The sequence below is a fragment of the Vanessa cardui genome, chromosome 28, assembly GCF_905220365.1.
Source record: "Vanessa cardui chromosome 28, ilVanCard2.1, whole genome shotgun sequence".
Lineage (NCBI taxonomy): Eukaryota > Metazoa > Arthropoda > Insecta > Lepidoptera > Nymphalidae > Vanessa > Vanessa cardui.
This window is the reverse complement of record NC_061150.1, coordinates 1,846,158-1,873,052: the sequence shown is the minus strand read 5'-3', so window position 1 is coordinate 1,873,052 and position 26,895 is coordinate 1,846,158. Positions and strand designations below refer to the sequence as shown.

The 26,895-nt window shown below is 34.9% G+C and overlaps 2 protein-coding genes and 1 long non-coding RNA gene across 4 annotated transcripts in view; 2 read left to right on the top strand and 1 right to left on the bottom strand.

Moving 5' to 3' along the window:
- The window catches only part of LOC124541426 (programmed cell death protein 4), a 33,574-nt gene extending 26,922 nt beyond the window's left edge, over positions 1 to 6,652 (top strand). The window contains exons 8-10 of the mRNA XM_047119295.1: positions 1,315 to 1,425; positions 2,663 to 2,802; positions 5,622 to 6,652. Of these exons, the coding sequence (XP_046975251.1) occupies positions 1,315 to 1,425; positions 2,663 to 2,802; positions 5,622 to 5,694 (324 nt within the window). The 3' untranslated portion in view covers positions 5,695 to 6,652. The remainder of the gene's footprint in view (positions 1 to 1,314; positions 1,426 to 2,662; positions 2,803 to 5,621) is intronic.
- Positions 6,653 to 13,682: 7,030 nt separating this feature from the next.
- On the bottom strand, positions 13,683 to 17,285 carry LOC124541559. Its single transcript, XR_006967258.1, has 3 exons — positions 17,072 to 17,285; positions 14,887 to 15,076; positions 13,683 to 13,781 (listed from the first exon to the last, which is right to left on the bottom strand). It is a non-coding gene; the product is annotated as an uncharacterized LOC124541559 (long non-coding RNA).
- A 169-nt stretch (positions 17,286 to 17,454) lies between these two features.
- Positions 17,455 to 26,233, top strand: LOC124541558 (probable E3 ubiquitin-protein ligase RHY1A). 2 transcript variants are annotated; one of them, XM_047119477.1, is made up of 4 exons: positions 17,476 to 17,761; positions 19,303 to 19,338; positions 24,610 to 24,790; positions 25,251 to 26,233. In XM_047119477.1, exons 1-3 carry the CDS (start codon positions 17,577 to 17,579, stop codon positions 24,776 to 24,778), a joined length of 390 nt encoding a protein of 129 aa, XP_046975433.1. In that variant the 5' UTR covers positions 17,476 to 17,576; the 3' UTR covers positions 24,779 to 24,790; positions 25,251 to 26,233. The 2 variants fall into 2 exon arrangements, with proteins under 2 accessions (XP_046975434.1, XP_046975433.1); XM_047119478.1 differs by lacking the exon at positions 19,303 to 19,338 and having other exon boundaries at positions 17,455 to 17,761.
- The last annotated feature ends 662 nt before the right edge of the window (positions 26,234 to 26,895 follow it).

Below are 26,895 nucleotides of genomic sequence, written 5' to 3'. Positions count from 1 at the left end.
TAACGGACGGACGGACAGACAGACAGATATATCCTCTAACCTAGATCTAACAGCCAGCTGTGAGTGGTTAGAACGCGTGCATCTCAACCGATGATTGCGGGTTCAAACCCAAAGCACCGCTGATCCATGTGCTTAATTTGTGTTTATAATTCATCTCTTTTGTATTTGAAAATTCTTTTGTTATCTTTATCTTTATTTTTGTAACATTTTTGTAATCTCAAAAGTTAAGTATTATTATTAACCAGCTAGACAGTAATCTTCAGCAGTGCTGTGTACGTCTGTAATTGGTACATACATCAGATAAGTGTCAGTTTTATATGTTTAGTTTTAAGTGTTTAATGTATGTACTGTTGATGTGCCATTCAAATAAATAAATAAATCTTGTGCTCAGCGGCGAAGGAAAACCTGCATGTGACAAATTTCATAGAAATTCTGCCACATGTGTATTCCACTAATCCGCATTGGAACAGCGTGGTAGAATATGTTCCAAACCTTCTCCTCAAAGGGAGAGGCCTTTAGCCCAGCAGTGGGAATTTACAGGCTGTTGTTGTTGTTGTTGTTTCAACAGCCTGCTGGGCTAAGGCCTCGTCTCCCTTTGAGGATAATGTTTAGGAGCATACACCACGCTCCAATGTGGGTTTCTGGATACGCACGTGGCAGAAATTCGTTGAAATCAGTCACGTGAAGGTTTCCTCACGATGTTTTCCTTCACCGCCGAGCACGAATTAAATTGTTACACATATTAAGCACATGAATATTCAGTGGTGCTTGCCTGGATTTGTATGCACGCGTTCTAACCACTGGGCCATCTCGGTATGTATATTAAATAAATAAATATTGGACAACATCACATACACTACTCTGATCCCAATGTAAGTAGCTAAAGAGCTTGTGTTATGGAAAATCAGATGTAACGACGGTACCACAAACAGCCAGACCCAAGACAACATAGAAAACTAATGAACATCGAAGCGGCCGGGAATAGAACTCGGGACCTCGGTTGGCGCAGCCATGAAAACCGGTGTATACACTACTCGACCACGGAGATCGTCAGAAAGATTAACCGAGTTACTTTCACATCTAAAAATAATATAGATCCATTATTAAGACGCATAGGTACATTGTTTACATCAAAATACCTCAAATTGCGAATTAATATATAACGAAATAATCAAATCTAACCACTATTTACAGATAGATAGGATCGGTTTTCGTTTGTAAATAAACAGCGGGTCACGTTTCGCAAAGACAAGGTTTTATGTAGCGGCGTTGTGGGTTTCAAAATGTATAATAAATGAATACTTTCATTCGCAGACCGTGTTGTTAGCAGTGGAGTCAATAAACTCGAGTGTCGAAGAGCAACTTTGCACGTTCCTCGCTGAGCTGCGTAGATGTGTCATCGTAACGCCGGATCAAATGGACAGGGTGAGAATTATTTACACTTTTACACCAATTTATCGACTTATATTTGAGCGGAAGCTGAGATGGCCCAGTGGCTAGAACGCGTGCATCTTAACCGATGATCGCGGGTTCAAACCCAGGCAAGCACCGCTGATTTATGTGCTTAATTTGTCTTTATAATTCATCTCGTGCTCAGCGGTGAAGGAAAACATCGTGAGGAAACCTGCATGTGACAGATTTCACAGAAATTCTGCCACATGTGTATTCCACCAACCCGCATTGGGACAGCGTGGTGGAATATGTTCCGAACCCTCTCCTTAATGGAAGAGGAGGCCTTATCTCAGCAGTGGGTAATTTACAGGCTGTTACTTTACTTTACTTTTTACTTATGTTTGAACGGTCATTTGTCAATATCATTTTGTGTTCAAGTGTGATGCAAACACAAATGTACCTTCTCGACCAAATGGGATGGTAAATTAATCATGATTAAGATGAGTTCCGTTGCGGAACCAAAAACTACATGTTTTTCATAGTATGCTCCTCTAGACTCTGAGCTATTTGTCGTTCCAATAACAATCTATGACAGGACCAATTAAGGACCAGGCCACCTAATCAGTAGATAAACGCGGTAGTCTATATATATATATATATATATTATACTCTACTTTACTGGGAGCTTCAAACTCAAACTCAAACTCAAATTCCTTTATTCAATATAGAAGCATTACACTTACTTATTGATTGTCAAATAAACACTACCACCGGTTCGGAAAAAGGAACACCCTGACCTGAGAAGAACCGGCGAAAGAAACTCAGCGGGTCTTTTTTTTCTGTTATTTTATTTTTGTCAAATTTATAAGGTACATAGTAGTATATGATTAGAAATAGCCAGGAGGCGATCGTTTCATTCCCAAGGTGTGCTATCAAACATAAACTCGCTAATTGTATAGTAACCTTTTGCACACAAGCGTTCCTTAACATTTTTTTTAATTTGGCAACAGAAGCATTTTGAACGCTTTCTGGGATCCTGTTGTAGAAGCGTATACATTGCCCCACAAAAGAGTTACTGACTCTATGCAGTCGAGAGAGTTAACTTCATTAAATGTACCTTTAGTATATATTTTTCTCTACCCTATACCTCCGATAAAGAACTTCTAAAACTGCACCCAAAAAGTTACCGATATTCTCTGGGTTTTTTTGGATGGTAGCGATGAATAATGATGTGATAAAGACTATTCCTATGATGTATTGTCGTCCCCAGGGCTTCCTCCGTGTGCTGGAAGACATGTCTGACATTGTTCTGGACGTGCCACTGGCCTACATCATGCTGGACCGCTTTGTTGAGCGCTGTACGGCGCGCTTCCGGCTCGCCGACAGCGTGCTGGCTCGCATGCCCACCAGGTGAGCTGGCGAGAGAGCTTGCAGTCGAAGCTGACTTACCACTGAATTAAACCTAGAACAGATTGTTAACATTACTTTTTTTTCTGGCGAGAGAGCTTGCAGGCGACCGACGATGCTGACTTACCACTGAATTAAACCTAGAACAGATTGTTAACATTACTTTTTTTTCTGGCGAGAGAGCTTGCAGGCGACCGACGATGCTGACTTACCACTGAATTAAACCTAGAACAGATTGTTAACATTACTTTTTTTTCTGGCGAGAGAGCTTGCAGGCGACCGACGATGCTGACTTACCACTGAATTAAACCTAGAACAGATTGTTAACATTACTTTTTTTTCTGGCGAGAGAGCTTGCAGGCGACCGACGATGCTGACTTACCACTGAATTAAACCTAGAACAGATTGTTAACATTACTTTTTTTTCTGGCGAGAGAGCTTGCAGGCGACCGACGATGCTGACTTACCACTGAATTAAACCTAGAACAGATTGTTAACATTACTTTTTTTTCTGGCGAGAGAGCTTGCAGGCGACCGACGATGCTGACTTACCACTGAATTAAACCTAGAACAGATTGTTAACATTACTTTTTTTTCTGGCGAGAGAGCTTGCAGGCGACCGACGATGCTGACTTACCACTGAATTAAACCTAGAAAAGATTGTTAACATTACTGTTTTTTTCCATTAAATGCTTTTATCTTCAGATTTTATATTAGGTTAGATCAGTTAATTAATATATTTAATTAAATTCATATCATTGTATTCAAATTACTCTAATTCTGTATTATTTGTAAGTGGAAACTTAATTGGTATCTATATTATCTTTTCAATCATATATTTGTGTATAACAGTAACATATTACTGTTTGTTTCCCAAATAAAATCAAATAAAACAGATAGACCGGGAGATGACGATAACAAATATCAGGTCATTTGTACCAGTATGGTAGTTCTTCAGGGGGTCTAATAGGCTATTTGACAGTTTAAAAATGGTTATTTATCAACGAAAGTTGAAAATAATACTTAATTTATTTAAAAATAAAAGCGCTTTTTTTTCAAACTACACGTCACGTCACATGACACAAAACGCTCCTGATTGGCCGGGCTTATGATGGCTATTGAAATACATACCACACATTCAAATACTTTTGTACCACAAATGATCTAATATTTTGTGTCATCGTTGGTCTAAGACCCCTGTGGAACACCCCAAACTATCCCGGGCAGAACTAATCGATAGATCTCCAACCGAACCTCAGAAAAACAGCAGCTTAGTAGACAGTAGGCAGCTTGATATTTTTTATTTATTTACTAGTTGTTCCGCAACCTTGCACGCGTTTGAATTTGACAAAAAAGAAAATTATTGTAGCCTAAGTTACTCCTCATCATATCAGTTGCCAGACAGCCAGAAATTATAAAAAATGTTATGTTGGTAATTGGTATATGTACCGTGTACACATATATATGCATTGACTAAAAATGGCTATTTTAATATTACAAACAGATACTCTAATTTTATTATATGTATTGGTTATTTATAGGTATACAAACAGACAACAATCAAATTTACACTAAAAAATACGGCTGTACACAGTTAAATTGCATTCATATGCACGTGTACACTTTAAGAGACTAGTGATCTTTCAAATAACAATAAATAAAAACTACAATAAATATATAAATTTAAACTATGTAACTTTAATACCCAATCAAGAAAGAAAAAAAATAAAAAGTTTTTGGTTTTATCATGTCCACTCAGACACATTTTTATTTAATATTATTTTATTTTATGGTATAGGTTGGCGGACGAGCATATGGGCCACCTGATGGTAAGTGGTCACCATCACCCATAGACAATGAAGCTGTAAGAAATATTAACTATTCCTTACATCGTCACTGCGCCACCAACCTTGGCGACTAAGTTGTTATGTCCCTTGTGCCTGTAGTTACACTGGCTCACTCACCCTTTAAACGGAACACAACAATACTGCGTACTGTTGCACATGACGCAGGCAGCCTTTCTTTTATAGTATGTACATATAAATAAAATTTATTTCTGGTATGGTAAATGAGCCCGGATGGCCCAGGATTTGGAATGCTTGTATATTAACCGATGATTGCGGTTTCACAGGCAAGCACCGCTGAATATTCATGTGCTTAATTTGTGTTTATAATGCATCTCGTGCTCAGCGGTGAAGGAAAACATCGTGACGAAACCTACGTGTGTCTAATTTCATCGAAATTCTTCCACATGTACATTCCACTAAATCGCATTGGAACTGCGTGGTGGAATATGTTCCAAACCTTCTCTTCAAAGGAAGCCTTAGCCCAGCAGTGGGAAATTTACAGGATGTTGTTGTTGTTGTTGTATGCTGGTTACATTAGAAACATTATGAAGTACTTTTTAATGATTTTATTCGTCAAACTATGTGTCATTCATGGAGTAACAATTACGAGAAGCACACATTAATTAATGTTATGTTTATTTACAACGCAATTAGAACTGTTTTAGTTCATTGAGCTTCACAAGCGTTTAATATTCAACTAATTAGATGGAAATAACTAAACGCTTCATTTATTCGCTGTTAACTATTTTAACACAATACTTGGAATCCGACCCGGCTTCACGGGTACAATACATATACTACAGAATTTGTTTATTTACGAAATCACATTAGAAATTTCTAAAATGTTTATTTACTATATTGTCCATGTTTTATATACAAAAACCATCCTCTAAAATCACTCTATCTAATAAAAAAACCGCATCAGAATCCGTCCGTTGTTATTGTATAATAAGACTCGTCCGTTTTTTTTTGCAGAGGTCGCAAACGCTTTGTGTCCGAGGGCGACGGTGGCGCCATCAAGGACCACGCCCTCAAACTACGCGAGTAGACCGCCCCGTATCATACACACACAGACATACAAACATATAAGATGTACTTCATAGAGCCTCTAATGAATATATTACAGATCTCAGAACATAGAAATGGCATTAAGATTAATGTAAACGAAACAAGCTGATTATATTTTATTGTTAAAAAAACCGTTTGTAATTTATTGAATTGTGTTGAGAATCGTTGAGAAAATTTCCCTTAATGTATTCGAAATTTAAATACAGCTTTTGAATAAATATATATAGGGTAAAGGTACTAATGTATGGCATTTAATACATTTATAATAATAATGCGTTTTCCTCCAATTTAGCGTATAATTTCTAAGGTCTTAATCTAATCTGTGACACACAGAGCTATTAGCTCGTACTGTGTAATTATACTACTTTTTTTTAAAATCGAACTTGTATCAGTAGACATGGCTAAGGTTTGAACTATAGGATTTATGCAACTAATTTAAGGGTAGTCCATTAATGGTAAAACAAGTCATTTAAATATTCGACAGGTTAATAAACAGTCATTGTCTACTATCGATAATTAATAATGGTAGATGAAAAGATTATTAAAAAAAAAGACTTCATTTAGAGGGACTATAGGTGCATGATACACTCAATACAGATTCAAGCTTTTTATGTACAGGACTGATGATCCTGAAGGAAAAATGCGCCAAATATAATTTAATTTAATAAAAAAAATTACATTTAAATCTGGAATTAAAAAAATTAATAGTATTTTTTCTTTTTAATGACGCCAACATTTGTACCTTTAACTCTTAAGATACGATTTTAAAAACTGAAATTATAGAGTACATAAAATGGTACGTTTAGAATGTATAAATAGCAATATTTCGTTAAACCGATACTATATAGTCTGTGATGTGCTATGGCGCGAAAAATGCAAACTTCTCAAATGTGACATTATGCAGGTTTTTTTTTTTAAATATGGAACAGCGTGGTATGTCTTTAAGATATTGCATAAATGATTTATATTTAATTATTCTTTTTGTTTAAACAATAATAACAGACTCGATTACAGATTAATGTTTAACGTGTGATAATCTTTGTATTTACTTAATAATTTTTTTTTAAATCAAGATTTATTTGATAAAAAATAGTTTTTCAATGGGTGTGAAAATTAAACACAATTTTTTCAACTACATAAGGCATTCGCATATTAATATATGTAGCTAGTGCCAATGTATTTAGATCATCGACCTTTGCTCTGCAAAAATTCATGATTTCCAAAAAAAAAATAAGAATATTAAAGTCATTTATGTCAAATTTTCCCGCGCAATTCGTTCCATATTTAAAATGATACCAGCGATGATATTTGAAAAACGGCAGTGGCTTTTAAAGATAGTTTATATTTAAGTTGTGTATCCTTTAATTGTTCGAACGACTTATAGTCGATTAGTTAAGATGTTTAAAGTCTATTTAGCGAGACGGTGTCGTAAACTTATGACTTATGTACATTAGGGTTTTTATTTTTTTTTATTTCAAATTCGTAAATGTTGTAAAAGATACAAAAATATAGTGCCATTAATAATACATTTTAAAATATGAAAAAATTACATACAGATGTAAATTTGCAAAACCGTGCTCGCTGACTTGTAAGAAAAGTTCTTTTTTTTTAAACAATGGGCTTTTTTTTTTAAATTGTATATTTGCTTCTATGTCAAACGTTTACGCCATGAGACTATTCGAAAATTGTATAAAAAAAACCTCACTTGATCCCTTCCGTCACATATATTGTTACAGAAATTGTATGTTACAATTATTTCCTACTGTTGTATATATGTAACGAAGGCTGTTAATTATTGTTTAAGTTGATAGGACCTTATGGAGTTGATGAGACAACCTACATTTCCGTACTTTTGGTGTCAACTTTTGATATAGGAGCAGAATTAATTTTAATCTGGGGACTTAATTTAACCCGGTTTAATCACGCTTGGTGCCCGTGAAAAGGACTGACTGGAATCCTATAATCGTTTTCGATAAATATGTTTATGAGAGTGAGTATAAAAATTTTAAAACTTATCCGCGACGAGACTTCCGATTTAATCTCGCAAGTGTGGATCTAGCTTTGGAATTTATTGTTACATTGTATTAGTGTTTCAGTTAATCGAAATTCGAAAGCGGCTAATGTTTGCTTTACTTTAAAATTTTTGAGACAACTTCATTATTAAATATTGTAGATTTTCGACCTACGAAAAAATATATTAGTGCTTAGATAAAGGAAATGTGATTACTTATGTATGTTACCTAGTTATTGCAAACGATTATAAAATATGAAATAATACATTTTAAAATTGATTGTAACTCTTTATCTAAGTGATGTCATAAGCTGAAGTCTTAGATCTGTTATTATATTGGCTGTATGTGCTGACTCTTTCGCGTACTTTATCGAGTTTTAATAAAAAAAAAATAAAAAAAAAAACAGTTGAAATATCCTCGCTTATAACGTATTTTTAACGTTATTTATGTACTATGTCATGTTATAAATCAATACGATTATGGAGCATCAGATCTGGGCATTAAAATTTTGTGATAAAGTTGGTTTGGCTTCATGGCTATTAGAAACTTTACAAATATTTTTGAAAGGAAACCTTACAACGGCTTAAGAAAGAAGAACGGAAACAAGCAATAATAAAATTAGTAGCTTTTGTCCCTAAAAATTTAGCACAGAACGAAAAAGTTTTTAAGCCAATACGAAACAGTCATACCTTCAGTGTTGTCATACAAAAAAAAATATTGAAATTAATTGACGACCTAGTTTGTACCCAATATATTAAGCTCGGTTTACAAAACAAAAGTCAAATGGAGTACTGAACATTATTGTGAATGCAAATTCCTAGTAGTGCGAAAAGACGCCTATGTTTGTTGACGTTGACAGTTATTATGACGTGCACGTGATAGGCAAAATAATCTGTGCAAATATGTCGAAATTAAAAAAAAATGGCGTATTAACAAATATTTAATTACCGTATAAATTACTGGGAATTTTTATTCGCATTTGTTACTTTATTCATTGTTTCGAGAGCTCCATGTTTTATAATCTGAGATCTAAACAAAGTAAATGTGTCAGAATTTATCGTTATATGGCCGTCGCTGTCTGTTTTAGTGTTGCTAACATATAAATAACAGCACAGTAAAGTTAAACACTATATTTGTTCTATCTAATGCAATAAATCATGTTATAAAGATGGATAGTTGTTTAACGAAATTTGTAAATGATATTGACAGTGTAATAGTAACAACCAATATTTACAACCTAAAACTGACAGCTGACAGATCGGTTGACGTTTCAAAATGGCGTCGATATTTCAAACCAATCCAGTGAGACTAAGAACTAGCGCGCACTGGTAACTTTTGTCACGGTGACTGTTGCGTCACTCTTGTCGAGTCCGTGAATATGTATGGAGGTGCGCGCACGTTACGACGTGACATTTGTGTCTGCATCTGTACATATTCAGGGACTCGATAAGAGTGACGAAACAGTCACCGTGACAAAAGTTACCAGTGCATGCTAGTTCTAACACGGTTAACGCACAACTGTCGCTATCAAATATTTATCGCTGATCGATATAAAATAAAATAAAATTATATATAAATCTGTATTATGGACTTATGCTGCAGCCTAATCATTACATAATAAAAAAAAAAGTCGGTTACAGCTGTCTGTCCCTATGTATGATTAGATCTTTAAAATTAGGCAACGGATTTTGATGCGGTTTTTTTTAATAGATACAGTGATTCGAGAGGTTTTTTGTATACAAACATGGACAATATAGTAAAGAATCCTGTCAATTTAAGAAGTTTCTAATGCGATGTCGTAATAAACAAATACCTTAGTATATTTAGTGTCAATATTACACCCTCGCGAAGCCGGGCGTAGTCCATAATACTGATTTATCGACTGCAATATTTATCAATCTCCATCGTTAATATTTGACAGCAACAGTTGCTATGCTATATCCGTAATAGCACCACAGATTATACAGCACTGTATAGTACGACACAACTTGATGTAGCATCGGCAAAATTCGTAAAACCGATCACATCCGAATTAAGTACGCCATCCCAAATTATCAACATGTATTTCTTATGTGAATATGATTTTTACACAAACGTAATAACTCATAATATCATATGACCTAATATATTCATTAATTTGACGACGATTTACATGCACTCGCTGTCTCGGGTAGAACTGACGCGGGAATCTATAGCGACGAATAGCGTCGAATGGCGCGATAGGGAGCTGTTTCTATTGGTTGTGTGAATCGGCAGTGATCGGTTTTATTGAATTTTGCGATGTACATCAAGTTGTGTCGTACTATACGTTCAGAGAGCGTTCACGACACTGTGACATACAAGCTTTCTCAGCGATGGTTTGCTTGTGACCCAGATTAAGAGGATACGAATACGAATGTTTGATGTGAGGTTATTGTCTTCATTGCATTTTTTTTTTATTGTATAGATTGTTTGATTTGCCTGCGGTTTCGTCGAGTGTTGAGCTACACGTGTATATATTTCTTTGAAGATATTAATAAATAAAATGTTCTACTTTAGTTGAGTTTCATTTATATTCATGCTCGTAAACAAAATGATACTCGGGAGATTCTGACTCGTACTAACTCAACTGTGGTGTTAAATTCTCAGATAAATCCAGCATCTTTTTAAGAGTGATTTATGGATAATGTCTGTATGTTACATGCCTAATATAATCGGTTCGGAAAAACCGCCAGCGGAAGTTGGTCCACAGAGTGGTTGTGCGAGGTAGAAAATGTCTTAATAATCACACTTGGATTTTCGGACATTTAGGTGGGGTGGGTGAAACTTGGAACTTTAACACGTTCACTGCCACCTAAATTTTTCCTATGCTTATAGCGATGCCGGCATACATAATGCCGCGAACACGCTAAGCGTGTCCCCGGCATCGCAAGATAAATTGTATGGACAAGCGTAGCGTGTCCACTGGCACAGGAACAAAAAAATTATTATTTTTTTGTTAAAACGGTCTTTTTTAGTTAATATTTCTTGTGTTATGCAATAATTAAGGTGTTTAGAATGATGTTGTCAGTGTTTTATCCCGGAATTATGACAAAAAACCGCTTTTATGGTAACTAAACATCATAATGAATCAGTGGTTGTAAAACTTTTTAATAAATTCCCACATATCATATTTATATTGGTGTCGAATTTGATATATACTTTTTATCGCGTTATGATTTAGTTCGTATTTCAATAAAAAAATTGTTCATGATATATACTGTTACCTGTTATCTACTGTTGTATCCCTGCAAAGGACGCGGGTCAGTTTGAAATTAGCAAGGTATAATCAAATAAAATAAAATAGAACTTTCAATACAAATTAAAACAGAGTTTAAATTTCGCTTCATAAAGTGTCCATAAAAATCCACCTTCTTTTTTTGTTTTCTCAAATACATACTTATTAATTTCTAAAATCAATTTTTATCTCACTTGTTTCGTTCACTTTCTTATTAGTTGCTAGAAATGTTCAAAGGTCATAGGATATCGAATCGGTGCACATGTCTTGATATAATAATAAAGAACAATTAAATAAGTAATAATTAATAAACATAAATAATCAAGCTTCTTGTAAGCTAAACTCGTTTTATTGTTTCATTACTTCAATTCTTGTAACACGAATTTGAAGTTGACATGTGTTTACATTTTTAAGGTAAATCAGCCTTATTTAGTGTTTGATTTTATATATTTGGTGTATGTATGTGGTAGTTAATGATTAATCGAACTAACATATAGGTACTTGTAATACATAATCAGTATCAGTATCAACATAACACAAAGTAAGACAATTTAGTATAAACTTTGTCATTAAATAGGAATGGCAGAATTACGGCTTATATAGTTTTACTACAAAGGTGTATAAATTTTTATAATAATAGATATTTGTACAAAAAAAATGTAACAAAGTTCCTCAAATTTGAGAAAACAATAACAAAATTAGTTCAATTGTCAACAAATTGGTAATAAGCCATTAATAAAATGTGGTTTGTTGAAAAAACAGTTTGACAATCTATGATTATCCTTAATAAGTGAACAAGCCTAGCGTGTCGCCGGCATTACAAAAGACATTTTTTTCTAAAATAAAAAAAATATATTATTTTTAAGGGGCCACTTAAAAACTCAGTAGCTTATCGCTTGAAGATTGCACACAATTAGTTTGAATGAATAATTTAGCCTAGTTTTTAAGATATCACTGAAATTCTTAGAACAAGCCTAGCGTGTTCGCGGCGTGGCTATAGAAATTCGCATGAACACGCTAGGCTTGTCGCTGGCACTGAACGTGTTAAACAGATTTCCGAACGTGCCGGGATTAATCCAAACAGTTCATCGGAATATTCCTGTGAAAAAATCGGTGGAAGATGCAGAGTGATCCAATATCCCTACGCTAAGCCAAAGAATCAAGCAGATCGGAAAGGGCTTGTTCATTGATAATTCGAGCCGCTCTATGGTGGATATGGTCAACTTAGTACTGGGGAGCACCCGCCCAAAGGTGAAAGTAGTACTCCATGTGGGGCCGAATTTGCGTCTTGTCTTAGGCGATGGGCTGACGTAAAGTACTGTGTCACCTTGCTTAGCACAACGAGATTTTTTGATGCCAATTTGACCGCGAAATCGAACGAGACTTGAAATATCAATGCCAAGTATTCCAACACTAGGTGTGGTGGCTATCAGAATGTTCTCAAATCGTGGAGTACGGCAAACGAAGTTTTTTAAGCCGTTAATGCACAAACTTGAGTCTTGTCGTTGCAGTCAAAACGCATCCAGATAATAAATAGGTCCAGCTCTTCAAGGCTGCCCAGATCTCGAGAGCAGATATAATTTCCGACGTAAACGCACACCCTAGCTCTTTGTACAAATGAATGTTCCGATTGGTACCTGGGATAAGAAAGATATGTTGTATCGGCAGGAGAGGATATCTGTCTTAATAAAAAGAGCAAGGCCGATTTCGCCGTCGCAAGGTGAGTGGATTGATTATTAGGAGGGCAGCCTGGGCATACCTATTTAAGTGCTGTACATCCTGAGCTGAGATGGCCCAGTGGTTAGAAGGCGTGCATCTTAACCGATGATTGCGGGTTCAAACCTAGGCAAGCACCACTATATATATGTGCTTAATTTGTGTTTATAATTCATCTCGAGCTCGGCGTTGAAGGAAAACATCGTAAGGAAACCTGCATGTGTCTAATTTCATCGAAATTCTGTCACATGAGCATTCCATCAACCCGCATTGGAAGAGCGTGGTGGAACATCTTCCAAACCCTCTTTTTAATGGAAGAGGAGGCCTTAACCTAGCAGTGGGAAATTTACAAGATGTTAATTTAAATTTTAAAATTTACGTCCTGAGCATAGACGCCCAGAGAGGGATTCTCCAGGTCACTAATGGTACCTTCCTGGGTTAGTGTAATCACAATCTACAGACAATATGTTTTTAGGGGGAGGAGATCGGGCCTCCGTAACTGACATACAGGACGGAATGCGCTAGCATAGCTGCCTTTTCAGTGTGAGAGTAGTAATTCCCTAGTTGTGTCAGCCAATTCGACTGCATCCCACTTTAAATACGTGTAATATAGATCAATATGACGCTTTAGAGTATATAATTTAAATGAATATTTTCGAAGATTTTAATAATAATAATAAATATGGGACAACATCACATACATTACTATGATCCCAATGTAAGTTTCTTAAGCACTTGTGTTATGGAAATCAGAAACAACGACGGTACCACAGACACCCAGACCCAAGACAACATAGAAAACTAATGAATTTTCTACATCGACTCGGCCGGGAATCGAACCCGGGACATCGGAGTGGCGTACCCATGAAAACCGGTGTACACACCACTCGACCATGGAGGTCGTTTATATGCAGTGACATAGTGGTTTGTATTTTCTTATTACAGGCTGAATATATTATAGTTTAAATAAGATTAAAAGACCGATTACATTACATAATTTAATATGCAAAAATAATTCATATTACATTAATCGAATCGAATATAAAATAATCGTAGTTACGTTATTGCTCGATTATGCACCATCTGAAAAGAAAAAAAACACTTTTGTTTATTTAAAAAGGTCTTGAGTTGGTATTTCAACATACCTACTCTCCTGTTATTTGCAACAAGTATTCGAAATCTTTTAATTAAAATAACATATTATTGAAGATTATAAAGAGGATAAAATGTGTGGCACTAATACTTCTAGACTTCCAGGCAGGATATATTATATACATTTTTATGATATATTGAAAAAGAGTAGCTGAGTTACTTGCCGGTACTTCTCGGTGGAATCTACTTTCCGAACCGGTGGTAGCTTCGCTTAATATAGTTGTTAAATGACCATTCAATGATATTCTAATAAACAGATATGTTATACCCATACTAAACAACAAAAAAAAGTGTGCCGCGCCGGGGACCGTTTATTTTACATTTCGTTACAAGTAAAAAGGATAGCTTGATAAAAAACAATAAGTAAAAGGGATATCTAGAAATTTTAATTACGCAAAACGTATTACTACATAATTATGATGTATTATAACGTATTACTGGCATAATTATGATGAAAACGACTAAAGGAAAACGTCCCAATTAGGATGTTTTCTAGTCTTCACTTTTTGCGCGTCAATGACATATCTGTTTACTAGAACATCATTGTGACCATTCAAAAGTGCTTGTAAAAGCCTACTTGTATAAAGTATTAAAGTGAGTTTTAATTAATTATTAAAATTTACCACTGAACGTACGTCCACTGAAAAACGTATTCATTAAACTTTATTGTACTAAAATAACCGCTTTTTATTAAATGCATATGTCTACACAGAACACATACCGAAATTACATTTTTTATAATTTTTGTCTGTCTGTTTCGGCTAGACCCATTTTGGCGGGATTTTCTTGAATGAGCCGATCAAACACACACGACTGCTGTTTTTACCAATATGACGTTATCATAACGGCTGACAGAGTTTTTGTGGGAATGAAAAAGTTCTAAAATTTAATATGATAAGAATTACAAGAAAGCAACACGCTTTTTTGCCGAGAAACATATTTTGTGGCTTTTTATTAGAAATTGTTGTCTAGAAATTAAATTGGCAAATCGATGAATCGAGGTATAGATTTACCATTTAAGGAAATTTCAGCTTACCACCAGAAATAAAGCTCTTAATTCTCGTGGTACTATTCCATTTCAATTTCTCCTCGGTGGACGTCTTCCACGCGCCTCCTGAGGTTCCGGCACGTTCCGATCCTGCCAAAACTCGAACATCACGACGGCCAATGTGACCGCTACGGCAATCCCGATCGACACTCCATGAACAAACAGCGACATTTCAGATCTGTAATGTAAATAAATAAAAAAATTTAACAAAATTACACTATTCTAAAACAAAAGAATATGCACTAAAAAGTAAAAAAATAATAATGGCGTAGAAATTAAACTAGTTATAACGGGTAGTCAGTCTACCCGTGACCATGAACGCTGTAAAGTGCTCGAAACGTCGGGATGTCAAAAATAATTAATATACGCGATTCAAATCCGTTATAACTAGTTTTATTTCAATATGTAATAATCGCGAAAATTTAAGACAACATTAATAATTGCGTATTCAAAATATTTTTAGAGTCCTCCTAGGTGAAATGAAATGAAAAACATAAGACTACTTAGAAGTTGACGTACGATTATACAGGGTTATTGGTATTTGGTAATTCATATCGGCTGCTTTTAAATAAATTCTTTATTTTTTATATATGTATTTTTGGAAAGCTAAGAAAACGATTATTTTTTAAAAATAATCTGCAGAACACATTTCATTATGATTTTTTAGTTTATAAGGCATTTTTGAGGGAATATCGGTTTCCGTCTCCCATTGTTAAATTTGGGCCGATAATGATTGTTTAAATATTGAAAAATATGCAGTGTTTATTCGTTTTTATAAATCAGACAAAAAAAATAGATTTTTATTGATATTTGTTTCTAAATAAATTTTTGAAGAAAAAATCTAAAAAACGTAATAACTCAAAAATGGTTCACTTTTGGATTATGCATATGAAGTTGAAAATTATTGCAAATAGTCACCCCTATCACCTCCTAGCGGATATACGTCGAATTACCAATAACCCTGTAACTTAGTACAATTATTGTTATATTTGGAGCCGGTGTCAGCCACGGGCCCGCGCCTAAACAATCAAAAGAAAGAAGCGATACGAGTTCCTTGATTGACCCAGTATATTATCCTATAAAACCAAGTCAGCCAAAAGCTGACACCACCGCACGAGCTGACCTTAAGAAGGACAGCGTAGTTGCTTAGACAAGCGGAAATATCAGACTAATATATAATTTGAGATCATTCAAATAAGAAAAAATAAGAATAGGCCGACCTCTTCCTCCATGTTTAATATTTATCACGTACTAGCGATATTCCTTCCCGTCTTCGCAATGCTGATACTAAATGTAGTAGAGAATATCTAATCATCTGCTTTTGTACTATTGTTAGCATTTAGTACTGGCATATATATAACCATAGATAATACATATGTACTGTGGGTATAACACTATTTCTTATTTCAAAAATGATTGAGCTGTCATTAGAAAACAATTGGATAATTGTTTTCTATTGCGGGGTATTGTAAAGAAATAAAGTTATTTTATTTTGCCATTCCAAACTAATGAAATGACTTGATACTGTCTACAAAAACATATGTATACAAAAACCTTTCTCTTGAATCACTCTATCTATTAAAAAAAAACCATATTTAAATCCGTAGTTTTAAAGATTTAAGCATACATAGGGATTTAGGGACAGAGAAAGCGACCTTGTTTTATACTATGTAGGGATAATATTTTAAGTTAACTTGTCTTGTTAAATTTTCCCTGTTTTTTTCTTTTTCTTTCTTCTTTAAAAAGGAAGAGGTTATCAATTCAACTGTATGGTTTTTTAAATTCGGTAATTAAAATAGTAGTTAAATTATATTTTCTAAACTATATGTTAGTGTTAACAATTTGTTTATATCGTCATAATTAGCCTGTTTCCTGTGAACTTTAAAAAGTAATGAGCTATCATCAACAAAGTAAACGCAGAAACAATGTTCTTTTTTTAAAATGAGTAACTAATCAAAATATAAAAAAAAAAACAAAATTTTTATATTCGGTACTTACCTGAGGGCTGAAAACGATAAAAAAATGAAGACTAACTTCTGATACCATTACAATATCTTTCTTTGTCTTATCGAAATTAAATGAATATTAGAACAGATTATATCACAATGTTAATCTTATCGAATCAAATCATATGAAATGAAAGCGTAGCGTGAAATTATAATTGAGCTCTTACATATGTTTTCACCAAGTAGGTACACTCACTAAGAAGGTTATTTTTGTATCTTAGTAACTAACAAATAAAGTGAAGGAGCTTACAATACGCGTACAGATACTCACTAATACACTAGCACGGTATGAGAGGGAATTTACACTTTTGCATGATGTAATTGATTTTTAACTGCGTAATTCCCCATTTAAAGGCAACATTTTTCACAGAATTGCCGGTATTGCTATTGTCATAAGAAAAAAGTACGAGATTTAATATTACAATTACGATAACGTCATCTATTTTATTTGCGTAGCATGCAATATACTTTTCTATGGTAAATAGAAAAGAATTATTAAATATAAAAACTATAATAGACGTTAAAGCAATATAAATTTGTATTTGAATACGTTTAATTTTTAGTGATGGCAACATGTAGCAACGTCAAAAATAAACATTGAGAAAATATTTTCAATCCTATCACGGAGGTATTCAGAGATTATAACGCAATTAAAAAAATAATATTATAACAATGAGTTTTCGTGAAGAGGATAAGGAAAAAGAGAAAGGTGGACTTGGTACGGGCTTCGCCGTCGCCGCAGCTATAGGCGTCGGTCTTGGGGCTGCCTTGTATTACTTCATCAACAAAAGAACAGAAAATCCAACAGCCGCGGGCTCTACCGCACAGGGCTGGACGTGCGAATCTCCCCACACATTGTAAGTAGCTAATTTTATAATAATACGTCATGCCCTTTAAATAGTTCGCTAATAGAAAATTCATTTGTAAAATAATGTTAAATTTTTCGATTATTATAATTAAGTATAGTTCATATATTTTTTAAATGTAACAAATGTCACGCATGTATAAACCTTAATTTCCTATTTCGTAATCCGCACGCATTAAAACCTGTTTTATTTAACAATTTCTTCATTAAAATTCTTTCAAGGCTCCTTTTAGTTAAGTAAGTAGATTTCCTACTTTATATCATTTATTTATTGTATAATAAAATTAATCATCATGTTCATTAATTCTACAATTTTTTTTTATTCTTATGTTTTACGCTCCGTATAACATGGTCACAATTTCATGGTCGTTATTTTTTTTACATATCATCATCATTATTATTATATAAGGCATGTACGTGAGGAACCTATATATGTATCGGACGATTCATATACGACTCTCTCGGAACACAGTACAACTGACACCAGCATACTCGAAGACAGTTTTACTTGTAAATGTGTTAATAATAATGAATCACACAATGGAACCTTTGAAAGTAACGATTCAAGCTTCACGGAGAGCGAAAGTAGTTACAGTCAATCCGACTCAGATGCCTCTAGAAGTATGTCTTATGATGACAGTGATGAATCCGACCACATGTTCAACACAAGCAATGAATTTAACGACTCTGAACTCTCTGAGTGGGATGTAACTACATCCTTAGATTATCCGAGCTATGAACAACCATTATCAAGGAGTTACATAGAAAATTTCACTCGCAACTTACTTAGGTCACAACAGAGGGATCAGAGGTAATGAAAATATAACTACTGCTCATTTAAATTGGGATTTTTTAATACAGAATTAGTTTGTCTCGTTAAAAAGTTTCAATTACTGTAAATAATACTACAATTGTTTTGACAATTAGAGCCCACTATGCATTCTTGACATTGATCTTGATGAAACAGTTGACATTATTTATTTAAAATAAAATTAAACAATAGGTAACATATATACAATAAGTAAACTATATGTAGAGTATAAGATTACTTTTAATTATCATAAAATATGGATTGGAAAAAGGGTAGCCTGATGGTATGTGGTCACCACCTAAAGTCGTTTGCACTATAAGATATCTTAACCATTTTGCACTGCACATATACTATACCAACCTTGGGTACAAAGACACCTGTTCCTGGCTCTTCAAATCAAACCGAACAATATTTGGTATTGCTTTTGATTGCTAGAATATCTAAATGAGTTCCAACCCAGATTAACAAACAGATCTTCAGTCATTGAAACATAAGGAATGCATACTCTCAGCGAACAGATTTACATACTATGTTATAATGCATAAAATAACTTTCACTAAAATTAAACAGTCATTGTCCATAAATAGCATTTAAGATGTCTTCCTCGTTTCTTTTCCATTTTAATTTACATTCTAAACCTATAGTAGTTATATTCCAATTATCAACATATAATATGGAATATACATATATTTATATTAAATTAATATTAATTATGATTGCAGAAATAGTCAATCAAACCCACGCGATAATGAAGCATTGTAAGATATAATTATTTATTATATATGAATGATTATTTGTATTGCTAGTCCATTCCAATGGCAGGTAGATAGACTTTAACTTAAATAGGCTATTTGACTGGTTTTTAAAATCCATTTTATATTATTTAGTAGAGGTTAAGGAACCCAGTAAATGTTGATTTTTTTATTTCTAGTTAAAAGTTCCATATTTAAATAGTGCGCGAAAAGTACTTGGACAATATGGCGCTGCAATGGGATCGGTGACGTCACTTGCCTGTATTTTAATCTGTGGTACATATAGAAGGCGAGCAAGGTTTACAAGCAAGTGACTTCATCATAATCCCGGCCAATCGGGAGCGTTTTGTGTCACGTGACAAACGTTTAAAAGAATGCATTTTTATTTATGGATTTTTGAATGAATTAAGTATTATTTCAACTTAGGTTAATAAATAACCATTTTTAAAGTCATAATATATGCTGATTACAATAATTGACACTTTATTTTTCGCATCGTCAAGTAGCCTATTGGTCAAACTAAGATATTATTAGTAAGGAATGTTTTCTAGGGCATAATTTTACCGAGTTATTATCAAGCTTTGTGTTTATGTTTATATTTGTTTATCTTTAGGCCTTCCATTGGAATATTTCAATAACAATATAATTAGAATGTAATCAACTAATGTTAGTTAACTAATAAAACGAATGGATGTATTTTGTAATACTAATTAAATAACAAATAATTTGGCATAAAGGTTTGAATTGCTAGCCTTTTTAACTCTATGAGTAAGAAAGAGATCGAATATGTTTAGTCAAATAGTATATATTAGTTAAACTTGCGCCTTTATCCCGTACTAAAGACAACCGTTCGATTGTCAAATTGTGCTCTACGATTTTGACTATGATTAACATAGTCCAGGGAACGTTCGACCACAGTAGGTAAACTTAAGGGAGAGCAGCTGACAACACAGGTGCATTATTCTGCCCATGCTCGGTAGCGAGATGTGCTGGTCAGAGATGCGCTCCTTCTGCGAAAGTGTCATGTCGCAGAAGGAAGCCACGGAGCGGGAAGGGAATGCCGCCGCTGACTCGCTCCGCAGAAGACGACCGGGGAGAAGGAGAACGCACGCACACCTTCTCCCCCGCCTCAATAGGCGCCGCAGGGACTAGGGGGGGTCCCAGTACCCTGGGAATCGATACGACTTGGGAACCTTCAAGAAAAGAGCGTACTCCTCCCTTAAAGGCCGGTAACGCACCTGCAAGCCCCCTGTGTATCAGATGTCCACGTGCGGTGGTAGTCGCTTTCCATCAGGTGAGCCTCCTGCTCGTTTGCCAAAAACCCGGGCGGATAGTTCAAGCGTGGAAGCTACAGCTTTATGGCGTACTGAAGCACAGGAGTGTACGTACTTGTAACATCCAGACTCATCGCTATTACATAGAATTATTTGATCGAAAAGCTTCAATAATTATTTTATTTGAAGTTTGAATCCAGAAACGAAATCTGTGACTTTATTTAGCCACTAGATAAACGCGTCAGTTAGACGTTAGTCAAAGTCAGTAATGTGTTCCACTTAAATAAATAAGGTAGTCATTAATATACCGGCTTTGACTCCAAGTAAAGACGACTTGGTATATAGGTAACAGATTAGTTGGTGGTAGGGCTTTGTGCAAGTCCGTCTGGGTAGGTACCTAACTCATCAGTTATTTTACCGCCAAACAACAGTACTCAGTATTGTTGTGTTCCGGATTGAAAGGTGAGTGAGTTTGTACAGGCTCAAGGGACATAACATCTTAGTTCCCAAGGTCTATGGCCGGTATGTAACTGCCTTTAAATTTCCCACTTCTGGGCTAATGGCCTCCTCTCCCATTAAGAAGAGGGCTTGGAACATATTCCACCACGTTGTTCCAATGCGGGTTGGTGGAATGCATGTGGCAGAATTTCAATGAAATTAGTCACATGTAGGTTTCCCAACGATGTTTTCCTTCACCACCGAGCAAGAGATGAATTATAAACACGAATTAAGCATATACATATATAGTGGTGTTTGCCTGGTTGAACATCGGTTAAGATGCACGCGTTCTAACCACTGGGGCATCTCGGCTCTTTTCTATGGCCGGTGGTGACCACTTACTATCAGGTGGACTATTTGATAATCCGCCTACTGACATCATAAAACAATTAGACGTATTAAAATTTCCAAGCCGAAAATAACTACTAAATTTGTGTTTGTGATTGTTTTGTATAAATTGCATGAGTGTGATTTTTTATTTTTTTTATATGTGTGTCTTAATAACTTAGATATTGTGTTAGTACATGTCTTTGGTGGTATTATGACTATCTTTGTAATCCCAATATATATTGTTAAATGAAAGTTCCTCTCGTTTATCTTTCTGTCTGATCACGTTGAACTGGTCGATGGAAACACACGTGGAATAATTTCATTGAAATTGCCCTCATGCAGGTTTCCTTGCGATGTTTTCCTTCACCAAGTAAGAGCTAAATTGTGGCTTATCTATACAATCACTGCAACAAACAATAACAACAACAACAGCCTGTAAATTCCCACTGCTGGGCTAAAGGCCTCCTCTTCCTTTGAGGAGAAGGTTTTGGAACATATTCCACCACGCTGTTCCAATGTAGGTTGGTGGAATACACATGTGGCAGAACTTCTATGAAATTTGTCACATGCAGGTTTCCTCACGATGTTTTCCTTCACCGCCGAGCGCGAGATGAATAATAAAGACAAATTAAAGGTGAAATTATTAACGTCACGGTAGCAATTGTAAGTGATCCCATGGCGCCCGCCGAAAGACGGTGAGGGTACCGCTGGTTTTTTAGTTGGTAAACCTGGTGGACCTGGGCGCTCTCGGCGTCCAGGGCACCGGGGAGTTCCTTCCCCCCCTTTCCATCACGTGGGGGAAGCGAGTAACGTGTTTTTCCAGCGAGAAAAAAAGGGTGAAATTATTAAAATTAATCATTTAATTAATGTTATGTCTAGTTGGTATTGGCGATCTGGTCTTGTATATCAGGAACAGAAGCAAGAAACAGCTTGTTGTAAAGGCGCGTAAATAACAGAGTTCAATGAACGCAGCCTTGATTGTTTGAGGCGAATTCATTTCCTGTATATTTAACGCGACGATTTATAAAACTTTACTTTCTTAGCCGTATACAAATCCGCCGTATATCAATTCGTCTGTATTTTTTTTTTATGTTTGTATACCAACGGATCGTCCCAGCTTCGCAAGAGGGGACATAAGTTTTTTTTTTTCATTAAGTTTTAGTAAGGATTCCTTATCTTTTCTAGTAATTTCATTTTCTGGCTATTTATTAAAATAAAACCTTAATTATGATATTAAATAAAAAAACCCGCTGAGTTTCTTTCGCCGGTTCTTCTCAGGTCAGGGTGTTCTGTTGCGAACCGGTGGTACTGTTTCAATTGACTATCAATAAGGAAGTGTAATTCTATATTGATTAAAGCAATTTGAGTTTGAGTTTTGCATAAATGTAGCCCATGTTACTCGTGGGTAGCTTTCGAACGGTGAAAGAATATTTTAAATGGGTCCAGTAGTTTTTGAGCCCATTCATTAGAAAACAATAATCAAAGCTTTCCTTTTTATGATATTAGTATAGATAAATAAGAAAGGTTGAAGTTTAAAGGTAACTTATTCCCACAAATGGAAGATTAACAGCGGGTATCATGTCATATCAAATCGGCAATATCATCCCGATTTCAACTCTGGTAAACATAAGCTATTGGCTCTTTATGCAATACTAAGAGGTGTTGGGAAGAGCGGAGCCGGACGCTAGCCTGGTGTAGTCTTATTCCAACCATAACAGGAGAAAAGCCAAATTTTGACAGCAAATTGACGCGATGTCATTGGTCGAGAGTTTGATTAATCTGTGACATTCAAAATGGCGCCCGTCTTAAACGTTGATGACGCTGTTTTCGAAACTTTGAAGTAAAATTAAAGTTGATATAAGTAGTTAATTAGAATAGTGTTGTATTATAAGTAAATATATATTAATCAAGAACTGTTTGTAGTATAACATAGCTGGGTTATTAGGAAATCGCATGTAATATGTTAATCTAAGATTTGTTTACCTTTATTCCTATTTCTTTTGGAATGACAGCAGTAGCTGTTTATAATTTGAAGTGTAGATACGTATAGTACGACACAACTTAGATGTGGCATCGGCAAATTCAATAAAACCGCCGAAAAGTACGCAGGTATTGCGTACCAGGACGCTTCGTTCAGGACACCGGGGAGACCCACTTACCCCCCACTTTTCCACCGTAAAAAAAGCTAGTAAGCACCTATTAAACGCGAACTATATTAAAAATTAACGACCTCCGTGGTCGAGTAGTGTGTACACCGGTCTTTATAGGTACGCCACTCCGAGGTCCCGGGTTTTCCATGTTGTCTTTGGTCTGGGTGTTTGTGGTACCGTTACTTCTGATTTTCCATAAGTGCTTCAGGTACTTGTATTGGGATCAGAGTAATGTATGTGATTTGGTTCGATATTTATTATTATTATTAATTACTATTCGACGGTAGTCCACGCGTTGGTAAGCAGAGGTTTCCCTTGCCATCCAGTGAATATAAAAATCATGTTCCAGGCAATGGTATTCTAATAAACAGATATGTTATACCCATACTAAACAACAGAAAAGAGTGTGCCGCGCCGGGGACCGTTTATTTTACATTTCGTTACAAGTAAAAAGGATAGCTTGATAAAAACAATAAGAAAAAGGGATAACTAGATGTTTTAATTACGCAAAACGTGTTACTACGTAATTATGATGTATTATAACGTATTACTGGCAAAATTATGATGAAAACGACTAAAGGCAAACGTCCCAATTAGGACGTTTTCAAGTCTATACTTTTTGCGCGTTAATGACATATCTGTTTACTATAACATCATTGGTTCCAGGTGAAAATGTTTTCAATGTTCATGTAACTGAGGGTCGAGATGGCCCAGTGGTTAGAACGCGTGCATCTTAACCGATGAATGCGGGTTCAAACCCAGGCAAGCACCGCTGATTCATGTGTTTAATTTGTCTTTATAATTCATCTCGTGCTCAGCGGTAAAGGAAAACATCGTGAGGAAACCTGCATGTGACAAATTTCATAGAAATTCTGCCACGTGTGCATTCCACCAACCCGCATTGGAACAGCGTGGTGGAATATGTTACAAACCTCCTCAAAGGGAGAGGAGGCCTTTAGCCCAGCAGTGGGAATTGACAGGCTATTGTTGTTCATGTAACTGACTTATGAGTGTGTGTTTTCAAGCCGCGAGCGCTCATGGACCCTCGAGGAGTGCTCCATCTGCTTCGAAGTGATCCTCCGCGACCAGGAGATCATGTCGCTGCCCTGCACGCACAACTTCCACACCAAGTGCATCTTGCCATGGTTGCAGGAGCAACAGACATGCCCCAATTGCCGGAAGTCTGTCGACTGATAGACCAAACAGGTAACATCCCTGTGTATATATAACTCGCTGTGCGCGCGACCTTATACGCCTTTACATATAACAAAAAAAAGTATTATTGTACCCTAAGTTACTCTCTATTTTATCAGTTATCTGCCAGTGAAAGTCCCATCAAAATCGGTCGATTCGTTTCAGGGATTAGCCGGAACAAACAGACAGACAGATCGACAAAGATTGTAAAAATGTTGTTTTGGTACATGTACCGTGTATACATACATATGCTTTGAGTAAAAAAGGGCTATTTTAATATTACAAACAGACACCCCAATTTTATTATATGTATAGATATACATATGTAATTCGTACCCTATAGTAGTCAGGAATATTGTAGGTTTCCACCATTTTTTTTTAAATGTGTCATTAGTTCTAAAGACAGCGAGGTTATTTCAGCTTTGACAGCGGTTAAGACAAATAATTTATGTTTTTTTTTTTGTTTTTTCAGTATCTGTCGTTGACTTCTTTGACATCTAAGAGGCGGTAATGGAAAGTCTACGAAATCACGAAAATCGTATCAAAAATGATATATTGACTGGAATCTGAAGATTTGCTTTGAATAATTAAAATACCTTGTCTAACGATTATATTTTCAGATCTCTGCCAATATTCAACAAAAAAAAAAAACATTTCTCACCTACGAAGTCCTTAAATAAATTTTAAAAATTAAAAAAAAATTGTAGCAATAAAATTAGGGAACAATGAATTAGTGTGTTTTTAATTATCTAGATTTATTGCGTTATATATAGGCTAATAAAATTATTGTTTTTTTTTTAATGAATGAAATTCTCTGAATAAGAAAAAATAATTACAAAATATGAAGTTTTAGGTATAAGGTATAAAAACTATTTGAAACGTGTATACTTTCTTTATTTCAACGTGTGATAGAAGTGACAAGAAATAAGAAAATACTGCCTTAGAACATATATATTAATAATTCAATATTAACTTCTGACAGATTAAAAATACTAATTGACGCTTTCTTTTTATCTATACTCTTCTATTTTTCTTTTCTTTTCTTTTTTAATGTTCTATAATTTTTCTGTCCATGACACAAAATCAAACGGTTCATTTGAAATTTCGAATATTTTATAACACGTTTATTTCATATTTTGGAGTTTTTAATTTTGTGACAGTGTGTGAACTGGCAATTTGGAAAGTAATTAAAAAAAATGAAGTTTACTATTTTATTTATATTTTTAATTATGGTATTATTTTAAAACGTTTTAAGCTTTATGATATTGGATTGTTGCAAGTTCACAAACAAATATATATAAAAAAAACAAGTCTTAGACAATTCGATTTATTATATTGGTACATATCACTTCAATTTGTTATCATTGTAGAAAATTAAATAATTCTGATGTGATATTCGACTAGCTGGCTTAGTAATAAATTATCGAAATATTTTTTAATAAATTAAGACTGGTATTATGTTGTTTTATTGAACTATTATACATTACACTTTCGACAGCCTGAGTTAACTGTTATCCATACGTAAAGTACAGGAGTATGGATGTAGAATACTAATAAAATTATTATAATTATTTAATATATTTTTAGAACCAGAAGTAGGAAGTAGGTTAACCTCTAAAACAATTATATTTAATTTTAAATAACAATCAATCTACCACAATAGAAAAACATTTATGAATGTTCAAGAGCCGAGATGGTCCAGTGGTTAGAACGCGTGCATCTCAACCGATGATGTCGGGTTCAAACTCAGACAAGCACAGCTATACATATGTGCTTCATTCGTGTTTATAATTCATCTCATGCGCTTGAGGAAAACTGTATGCGTCTAGAAATTTGCCACATGTATATTTCATCAACCCGCATAGGAACAGCGTGGTGGAATATGTTCCAAAACCTCAAAGAGAGAGGAGGCCTAAATACAACAGTTGGAAATTTATAGGCTGTTGTTTTTGTTGTTGCTGTTGTTGTTCACGAGACAATGTCTTGTTGTCTCAAGACTCATCGATAATGTCTAAATATCGAGCTACACCAACTAAAAATAAAAAAGCGTGGTACATATCCCGTTTTAAATAACTGTATTAATAAAAATAGCCATGTTAATTTAAAATCTTATAATA

Bases quoted from the DNA above. Each gene is read 5' to 3' on its own strand.
- LOC124541558 (XM_047119477.1), top strand. From the start codon at position 17,577: ATGAGTTTTCGTGAAGAGGATAAGGAAAAAGAGAAAGGTGGACTTGGT. The intron at 17,762-19,302 runs GTAAGTAGCTAA...TTATGATTGCAG, and splicing joins TGCGAATCTCCCCACACATT to AAATAGTCAATCAAACCCAC. The intron at 19,339-24,609 runs GTAAGATATAAT...TGTGTTTTCAAG, and splicing joins CCACGCGATAATGAAGCATT to CCGCGAGCGCTCATGGACCC.